This window comes from Triticum urartu, chromosome 2A (genome assembly GCF_056163025.1).
Source record: "Triticum urartu cultivar PI428250 chromosome 2A, HENAU_Tu73, whole genome shotgun sequence".
Classification (NCBI taxonomy): domain Eukaryota; kingdom Viridiplantae; phylum Streptophyta; class Magnoliopsida; order Poales; family Poaceae; genus Triticum; species Triticum urartu.
The window spans coordinates 522,956,681-522,966,940 of NC_141874.1; the positions used below are offsets into that span (position 1 = coordinate 522,956,681).

Consider the following 10,260-nt stretch of genomic DNA (forward strand, 5'->3'; position numbering starts at 1 on the left):
GCGTCGTAATTGATGGCGCGGTTGGGTTACCCACGTCTGTATTGATGAGAATCCCGTAATAAAGGGAACACGATCTCTGCTTTGACAAGACGTGTCAAGAAACCGCCTCGCGTTATGTGCGGGGCTGGTTAAAGAAAAACAGTTCAAATAATTACCGGGCCATGGCGTGATGTCATGCTGCCAAAACGTGTCAGCAGATTAGATTTGTGATAATATTATTCTCTCTACGGTGGTATGTGAAACTTATTTTGCAGGGTCGGACACTATCCTTATATTCAAATTCTTCCGTGGTGTATTCGGAGGAGGAACCCGCCTTGCAATGCCGAAGACAACACTGCGCGCCGGACTCTTCGTCATTGAAGTCTGGTTCAGGGGCTACTGAGGGAGTCCTGGATTAGGGGATCTCCGGACAGTCGGACTATATCCTTTGGTCGGACTGTTGGACTATGAAGATACAAGATTAAAGAATTCGTCCCGTGTCCGGATGGGACTCTACTTGGCGTGGAAGGCAAGTTAGTCAATACGGATATGTATATCTCCTCCTTTGTAACCGACCTTGTGTAACTCTAGCCCTCTCCGGTGTCTATATAAACCGGAGGGTTTTAGTCCATAGGATAACATACAATCATACCATAGGCTAGCTTCTAGGGTTTAACCTATCTGATCTCGTGGTAGATCAACTCTTGTACTACTCATATTATCAAGAATAAATCAAGCAAGACGTAGGGTTTTACCTCCATCAAGAGGGCCCGTACCTGGGTAAAACATCGTGTTCTCTGCCTCATGTTACCATCCGTCTTAAACGCACAATTCAGGATCCCCTACCTAAGATTCGCCGGTTTTGACATCGACACTGGGCGTCATGAATTCCACTGGAAGGAGGTTGATCATCCACAAGTATCATGGTCTTGTCGTCTTAAAAGAAGAGTGGCCTGGGTTAGCTGATGTTGGGGTTCAGGAGTCCGTAATTTTGACAAAAATCGCTGGATGTGTGTGTTGGGAAGCTCTTCATAGGTGTGATAGGAGATGCTCCTGGGTTTTTTCCTTTCTTCTCCACCTGGGCTATGTTTCTCCATGTTCTTTTGCTTTTCCCATTGGCGGGGTGGTGGGGAGCGCGTGGACCTGGTGGTGGTATGTTTTGTTCGTTAATGAAACTGGGGGAGTCGTCCCTTTTATTAAAAAAAAGTGAAGTACTAGAAAAATTGACAAGGTACATAAACTAAAGAATACGTATAAACCAGGATTTTCCTTATCGTGGAGAGGGGTGAAGATGGTGTATGAGTTCTAGTCAAAAAAAATGGTGTATGAGCATGTCGGCAAAATCAAACGAACCAAAAAAAAGTATCATTGCCATTATTAACCCGTCCATTTGGTTGTACTCCTACTTACAGCAGCGGTATCTTGTGGGGAAGCTGCACACCAGTACACTAGACTACCATGAACTGAAATAGACCAACTCGTGCCAATCACATTGATGCTCATCCTGGGTGTTCCACGGGGTCATATCCGGGGGAGAAAACTTCAGATCGTAATCGATCGTGGAGTCATCCGGCAGCCTCAGCGTCTTGATCCCAGGACACCGTGCTCGGATCGCAGCAGCGCCCATCCCAACGTTGAAGCAGTGGCGGATGTCGAGAGACTCGAGGCGCGGGCATCCGTCAAGGATGGCCGCCAGCCCGTCGTCGCTGAGAGGGTTGGCGAAGAGCTGAAGCGACCGCAGCCCGCCCATGGTGGCGATGGCCATGGCCTCCTGGTCGATGTTCTTGGTGTTCCACTTGCAGAACTGCTTCTTGCTCAGACGGAAGCGCTTGAGGAGAGGGCAGGCGGTGCCGACGGCCTCGCACGTCCCCGGGTAGACGTCGGTGCAAAGCGAGAGCTCCAGCTCCTCCAGCAGGGAGAAGTTCGTGATGGTGAGGCTGAGCCTCTCGTCGACGATCCTGTCGCCGGAGATGATCCGGAGGCTCTTCAGCGAAGGCGCCCTGTAACGAACAGATCACGGAAGGTTTGGTACGAAACTGAAGCAGACTGGCCAGCAAGGGACTGAAGCATATTGGGGTGAGCAAGAAAAGAAAACTCACGAGTCGGCAAGGAGGGAGAGGACGCTGTCGTCCACGGCGCCCTCGCCGCAGAAGGCCTCGCACTGCCCCGCGGCACGCCTGACGGCGGCGCGCGCCAGCCCACAGAGGACGGAGCAGGAGTGGCGTCTGGCGCGGGAGGGCGCCGCGACGTGAGATCGGTGGTCGGCGTGGGAGCGCACCTCGACGCGGCGCCACAGCTCCGGCTCGTTCCGCGCCGCGCAGCGCCAGGGGCTGCACACCTGGCCGGCCCCCATGAGGACGTCGACGTGGTCTAGCCTGTGGAGCACCGCCAGCAGCGCGTCCCCCGGCAGCCCCGCCCAGTCCCTCGCCGCCTCCTCCTCCGAGGGAGGTCCCTCGGGGCGGTGGCGGGATGGCGCGGCCGCGGCCATCGTGTCGTGTCGTGTCGAGGGCACGAGGCGGCAGGCGGGCGGGGACGGCAGCTAGCGAGCGAGACCTTTCGTGATAGTACTACGTCGCTGCGTGGAAATAAAAGGCCGAGTCTCGGCGTTAGCGTCACGTTTCCTCTGCAAATCATATCACAAAAGGTGGCCTTGATCTGTGTCAGTGGCCTCGTTTACTCCGCTCAGGAAATTGACACGTTGGTTTATTCATCCTTGACTTGGTGTACCTAGTGGAGTGGTGACATTAGTAGTTAGCTAAGCTACGTCGCTGTGGACGAGGTGTGCACGCAACGGCAAGCTCATCAAGGGCGGCTTAATAATCTACCCACGTAACGTAAGACGTTAGTGTCAAAAAAGTCTTACATTATAGGACGGTAAGAGTAATTATTTTTAACTAGCAAAAACAAAAGTGCTTGATTGCAGCAACGACAACAAAAATAGTTCCCGCGAAAAAACTGACAACAAAAATAATGCTTCAGTGACATGCGCTAGACGATTAGTCGGAAAACTGTCAACAACAACACTTGTAGAGCCAAGGGAAGGGGAAGAACATACAAAGGAACTATGTACCAAATTATGATACTGATGAAGGATCCTTCACATCATTCCAGATTTTCTACAACATGCTACACACGGGAAGCACCCGAAAGAATTACTGTATCATATAGACAACAGTGTCCTGATCAAGGCAGCACCACTCTACCATACCAATCATCAAAACTTGCTCCACGAGGATGAATAAAAGCCGGTAAAATCAAGCAGGCTACACCTAAAGAAATACTACACCAAATGACCTGGACACTGATGTTCGTCCTCCTGTAGCAAGTTTTACCAGCTTTTGATTCCATTTGGACACCGTTGTTCGTCCTCCTGTACCAAGTTTTGCCAGGACGAATAATGTCGTGGATCCTCCTACATCTCTGAGGTGAAGGCGAATCACTGCTTGAATGGCGCAAATACCACCACCGAATTGTGCCCTCCAAATCCAAATGAGTTAGAAATAGCTGCATTCACAAGACCAAACACGCATAAAGATAGAGATGCTGGCGACGATGATTGTAAGCACTCGCGAAGGGATGGTAGATTCTATGTGAGCTATTCTGCTGAGCATTTAGCTATCATTCATGATGAGCATCTTTCAACAGAAGGGGGATGGGACTGGGGAGGAACTCACCAACATTCACTTCATGCTGCTTCTTTTCATTAGCTACTGTATCAAAATCAACTTCAGGCTCTGGCTTCTGCAAAAGAGAAATGACTCAAACATGAGAAAATCGGACTGTGTAACAATGAGAAAACCAGGAATTTTGCAAAATAGAGCTCAGCTTCTCTTCCATCTTACTCTTAGCACGGAATGTACTCTGATAGATACTGGATTTTAACAGATTTTTTTTTAACTAGGTTTTTAACAGATATACACTTACAAGCCTTTACGAGGTAACTCAAAGCAGGTAAATAGAAGGTTAAACACTCGCCAGCATATATATATGAACCAAGATGAACCAGCAGGAGATTTGGACAGGATAATGACTAACTTACAAATTGGTTAATGGTAGGATGCACCCATCCAGTAGTTATGGACTTGATAGTGGCGATAGCTTCTAACCCACCTGCTGCACCCAGGCAATGCCCTATCATGGACTGGCAGGCAAGGAAGTGACATCAGATAAGAGAACAATTACGAAATGACATGGAAGCGAGCGAGCGAACCTTCGTAGAATTGATCTTGATCTCAGATGGATTCTTGAAGACTTGCTTAATGGCTCTCACTTCAGCCAAGTCACCAGCAAGTGTCGAAGTTGCGTGTGCATTGATGTAGTTCACCTAAAAATACATCAAATGGAATCAAAATCTGCTGACTGGGGAACACTAAGCTTATAAACAAATGAATTATATTCTAATGTGACAGTACTGTGGTTTTTTTTTGTGTGTGTGTGTGTGTGTGTGGGGGGGGGGGGGGGGGGGGGGGGGGGGGACTACCAGCCCAATTCAAACAATCATAATTCACTTAAGAAACAAGAATCTTGCCGATGGGACCCCCAGATGAAAATTTCAACGTGCGTATCTGTCACACTAATATTTTGACTTCTGATATTAGACTCGTGCTAGGAAGGAAAAAAAACTGCAGCTATACAAAAATTGGCTGGGCCGTTGATTCAAGATATACCTCCTCTGGTGCAACACCTGCATCTCTGAGACTCATTGTAATACAGGATGATACACCCAGTCCATCTGATCGAGGATCAGTCATATGGTAAGCATCACAGTTGACCGCACCTCCCAAGTATTCAGCAATTATTGGTGCATCACGCTTCATTGCGTGCTCCAGGCTCTCCATAACCTATTGTCGAACAAGAGTTTCACCGTTTAAGTGTTACATATCGCTAATAGCAGTAGGATCTAATTGATGACTGAAGTTCATGGTGGCGAACTGAGAATAAATGTAACAACCTGAAGCAAACAACAAACACAAAAAAAAGGAATGCAGACAGCTAAAATGATTCTAAAGTACATAAAAATATTTAAAAACATGAAATTCTTTTTGTTAATCGACCATACCAGTACACCGGCACCTTCACCCATAACAAAGCCATCTCGCTCTTTATCCCATGGCCTAGATGCAGTTATTGGGTCATCGTTCCTTTGTGATAGTGCTCTACATGCTACAAAACCTCCAAGGCCGATTGGAATGATGGCAGCTTCAGTTCCACCAGCGACGATGATATCAGCCTCACCACGACGAATATGGTTTGCGGCAGCATAAAAGCAGTAGTTGGAGGTTGCACACGCAGTTGAAATTGAGTAGTTGGGGCCCATGAAACCAACATCCATGGCAAGCAAGGCTGAACCCATGTTAGTTATAGCATATGGGATAAAGAAAGGTGAAATTTTTCTGTATCCCTTCTCGATAAGATTCTGAACACCATCGGAGAATACTGAAAGGCCACCCATGCCAGAACCCACAAGAATACCAGCCCGCCCCACATCAAGCTGTTAACAATGAAGTCATTAGCGAAAGAGACATTTCAAAAGACGGGATCAAAAATGAACCAACAGAAACCTAGAGAACATGTGGAATTTATGGCAGTATGGAAATGATGGTAGACTAGCCACCTATTGACAGCCTATCGGGCAGAAGAAGCAACCAACTTAACCAACTGCATAAGGGACCATCAAATAAATTCAGGGATTCACCTCTAACTTTTTTGTATGATCTGTTGTTGCAACCAACAGATGATTATGATTTCAGACAAGTGCTATGCTATCTACAAACATGCGTCACACGGAGATTATTGAAGTTGAACTCACACAAGTTCACAGGGATTTTAGGGCGCAAACCATCTGCAGTGATTTAGGAGCTTATGCGCAAAGCAGGTTCGGATCATATAAAATCTGTGAACAATAGTTTACACCAAGAAACACAAATTTATCTGTCTCGGTTTTCTTTCCTTCCCAAGCCATCAAGAAAATTTCCTTTTGAAAGAAACTATGAGATCATCTCACAAGCAACAAGATAAACCTGTATTTTCTTCAACAAATATCAAGCTACAAATATGTATAGCCATTTCTAACAAACCTATAGGGTGTAAAACTGCCCAAAAAGAAGCCATACTTTTTTTCTCAAACTAAATCCAATTAGACCTTTTTTCCTATTGACAACCAATGACGTTGCCCCTTTTGGGGCATTTTGATTTGAGCACTCAAGTTTAGTACCCAAGTATTTGAATAGTGATCACTGAATTTTCAGTCCAGTCATCGTCCTAACTGATTCAGATAAAAGATAAATCATACAGAAATAAACTTTTCATACTGATTTACAGTCATCGGCCAGTCACACACATGTAACACAATCACAACCTACATTGTTCATAAATCAAAGCTTGTCTTGAAGTGAAATCTACACTCGTATGTTGCACCAAGAAGGGCTTTCAGGGAGATAAAAATTGATGCCAAACATAACATAACCAAGCCAAACATTTTCTACAAAAATTTCCACTAAGCCAAAGAAAACAACTGGAAATGATTTCAACTCTAGAGTCTACTATTTCTGCAATGTCCACATAAAACAGAGAGCTCAGTTCATTCGGAGGCAAGGGCGCGCCCCGCTCTCCGTCTCACTCACCTTGCCGTGCGCGTCGGATCCTGCGCTGAGCCCGGCGCTCTCGAGCGCCTTCTTGCCGCTGAGGATGCAGTACCGGATGCAGTCGTCGAGCCTCCGGTCGTTCTTGCCGTCGATGTACCCCTCCGACGAGAACCCCCGTATCTGCCCGGCGAACCTCGTGGGGAAACTGCTGGCATCGAACCGGTCGATGGGCCCGACGCCGCTCTCCCCGGCCAGGAGCCGGTCGTAGAATGTGTCCACGTCGTTCCCGAACACCGACGCCAGCCCCATCCCCGTGATCACCACCCGCTTCCTGGGGTCCGTCTCTCTCTGCGGCGCCGCCGAGGTGGCCGCCGAGGCGCGGACGTCCGCGGCGGGACGCCGGCGCGGGCGAGCGCGGCGGCGGGGGAACGCGGGGGGAGGGACACGGAGGCCGAGGGCGTGGGGGGCGTGGGCGTGCATGGCGGAGCTTGCAGTTGGGCCGGCGGGGGAGCGAGTGAGGTGGTTAAATAGGCGCGGCGGTGGAGGAGGCGGCGGCGGGAGAGGCGCCGTGCGGCGAGGGTGGCGGTGCCGGACACAGCGGAAAGATGGATGGATGGATTTTTGGAGGGAGTGGTTTATTGTGGATTGGATTGGGAGGGTCGGAAATCAGAACCGTCGCTTTCAATTACTACTACGTATTTATGCACTGTACATGTTTTTGGAAGAGAAACATGGTGTATTTCAAATGAAGCAAAATAAGGGCTTGGCTAGGGAACAGTTGACTGAAGAAAATAGTAAAAATTGAGCCAGTTCATTTGTACTGAACCGTCCCATGCAAAATGAACGGTCGGATTACCTTCCTCAACCTCTGCCCACGTCTATTGGCTGGCCCGCTAGCCTCTGCCGCTAGCGGGGCTCCCAGGCCATCCTCGCCACTCCGCCCTCCCCTCATCGGCGGTCATCGCCTTGTTGGCGCCACCCCCGCCATCCTCTAAACCGATGATCCACTAGAATTTCCCGACGACACCCCCCCTCCCCCCCCCCCCTCCCCGCGCATGTTGAACTGTTAACCTTCGAAGCCGCCTTCGTCGTCTTGCTAGCGGCCACGGCTCGTTCCCAGACGAGGCCTTGTCGGCGTCCCCAGGCCTCCGTGGTCCGCCGCCTCCTTCCTTCCCAAATGAAATTGACTGGTCCAAATACAAAATTTGGCAACATACATCTAGTTAAACAGGCAAAATAAATCTCCCAATCTCGACGGGTTTATCTAGAATTCTATCATAATTTCGGGAGATAATTAAGTGGGATATCGAAGGTTTAGTGGATGATTTCCATAATGGTGTCCTAGACATTTCTAGGTTCAATTATGAGATAACAACTTTGACTCCGAAAAGCTAGAAAGATTCAAAAAGATATGCATGTGTAATGTTGGTTTCAAATTTTTCACTGAAGTTTTGACGAATAGATTTAATTCAGTAGCTGGTATTATGAGATCACATGTATACGCTATTTTTGTAAAAAGGACATATAATGGCTGGGAGTAAATTTTTGCATGAGGCACTTGATACCATACATGATGAGAAACATGATGTCAAGCTCTTGATAGGGGGGCCATGTAAGTGTTAAGGTCAATGGCAAAGTTGAGCCTTATTTTCCTACACTTAAAGGGATGAGGCACGGAGATTTCTTATCCCTCTGTTTTCGATCCAGGAGTTGATGCCCTAGTTATGTTGTTAGACAAACTAATATGGTGAAAGGGGTTTTGGAAAATATAGTTGAATGAGGTATGCAAGTGCCACTATTTTTTCTTCTACTATGTGATTTAATTCTAGCACACAATGTAAAGGTGATCATTTGTGCATGTGGGCAAAAGTTGGGTTAAAAAACTTTCATAATAAAACTGAGTTTTCTTATGTGGAATATAATAGGATTTTTTTCCCTGTAGGATAGGAGATCAACCAATGATATATTTAGGCATCCCTGTTGATGAGAAAATAATTAGAAATAAGTCCTACGGGAACATTTGAAAAAAGTTGAGCATATATGTGAATGTTGGCAAGGCAAAATGTTGACCTTGGGAGGGATTTGACTTTAATCCTATCTTGTTTATCTAATATGCCTCCGTATATGATTTGTTTTTACATAATTCTTGATGGAGTTAGAAAATACATGATTTTTCTGATCCGGATTCCTTTGGCATGAGGAGTATAACAAAAGAAAGTATCATTTGGTAAAGTGGAGAGATGTTTGTTAACCTAAAGACCAAGTGGGCTTGGCATACTCAATCTTGATTTAATGAGCCAAGTTCTTATGGCACAAAGGTAGTTTCTTTTTGGAAAGGGGAGTACTCAGGCCTTTGCAGCACAAGATGCACACAACCATTTCATGATGGTTGTGGAAATATGAAACCACACAAAGACTATCCTAAACAATAAATATATTAGAAATCAATATATGGTGGAGTCAGACATAAGATCGACGATCCCAATTTTGGACTAGATTTGTGGATGTGAAGAAAAAAATTACTCTTTGTTGCAAAAGGATTGTGGGAGAATACTATATCTTGGAGGACCGGTGGATTGATGGTAAGCCTCTCAAGCAAACTTGCCCCAAATTGTATAATATTTACTTCAATCATAACATTTATGTGCCTGGGGTGATAAACAATGGATCGGGTAATATTCAGTTTCAGAGGACCCTGGGGGTGACTCTGCAATCATGACAAAACATTATTGAAACATGTTCTGCAGTTGTGTTGACTGGTTATCCTGATACTGTTAGGTGGGCACGGACTATGAGTGGTGTGTGTAGAAGACTATAGGATGCAACTCAATTGTATTCAGCGAAGTCTGTTACTATATATACAGGTGATGTCTTGCGTGATAAGCCAACTAACCCTACAATATCTCTAGTAGTTAATTGCTACGTCTTGAGCTTGCGTTGGTTTTTCCTTTAAAGAGGAAAGGGTCATGCAGCAAAGTAAAGATAAGTTTTTCCCTCAGTTTGAGAACCAATGTATCAATCCAGTAGGAGACAATGCACAAATCACCGAATACCTGCACAAACAATCAAACAACTTGCACCCAACGCGATAAAGGGGTTGTCAACCCCTTCACGGTTACTTGCAAAAGTGAGATCTGATAGAGATAGATAAACGATAAAGTAAATATTTTTGGTATTTTTGGTTTATAGATCGGAAAGTGAAAGATTGCAAAAATAGTATATCGGAAACTAATATAGTAGATCGGATACTTGTATGATGGAAAATAGAAACTTATATGATGGAAAGTAGACCCGGGGGCCATAGGTTTCACTAGAGGCTTCTCTCAAGATAGCAAATAATACAATGGGTGAACAAATTACCATCGAGCAATTGATAGAAAAGCGCAAAGTTATGACAATATCTAAGTCAATGATCATGAATATAGGCATCACGTATGTGTCAAGTAGACCGAAACAATTTTGCATCTACTACTATTACTCCACACATCGACCACTATCCAGCATGCATCTAGAGTATTAAGTTCATAAAGAACGGGGTAATGCATTAAGTATGATGACATGATGTAGAGGAATTAACTCAACCAATATGATGAAAATCCCAGCTTTTTTATCCTCGATGGCAACAATACAATATGTGCCTTGCTGCCCCTACTGTCACTGGGAAAGGACACTGCAAGATTGAACCCAAAGCTAAGCA

General features: G+C 46.0%; 2 protein-coding genes across 2 annotated transcripts; both read right to left on the reverse strand.

Annotated features, from left to right (window-relative positions):
* Positions 1-1,328: 1,328 nt before the first annotated feature.
* On the reverse strand, positions 1,329-2,602 carry LOC125538405 (putative F-box/LRR-repeat protein 9). Its single transcript, XM_048701659.2, has 2 exons — positions 2,079-2,602; positions 1,329-1,979 (listed from the first exon to the last, which is right to left on the reverse strand). The coding sequence occupies exons 1-2, from the start codon at positions 2,465-2,467 to the stop codon at positions 1,433-1,435; spliced, it is 936 nt and encodes a 311-aa protein (XP_048557616.1). The 5' UTR covers positions 2,468-2,602; the 3' UTR covers positions 1,329-1,432.
* A 429-nt stretch (positions 2,603-3,031) lies between these two features.
* LOC125538404 (3-oxoacyl-[acyl-carrier-protein] synthase I, chloroplastic) lies at positions 3,032-7,201 on the reverse strand. The gene is made up of 7 exons (XM_048701658.2): positions 6,603-7,201; positions 5,039-5,470; positions 4,647-4,820; positions 4,190-4,303; positions 4,019-4,120; positions 3,654-3,720; positions 3,032-3,483 (listed from the first exon to the last, which is right to left on the reverse strand). The coding sequence occupies exons 1-7, from the start codon at positions 7,041-7,043 to the stop codon at positions 3,416-3,418; spliced, it is 1,398 nt and encodes a 465-aa protein (XP_048557615.1). The 5' UTR covers positions 7,044-7,201; the 3' UTR covers positions 3,032-3,415.
* Positions 7,202-10,260: the final 3,059 nt, after the last annotated feature.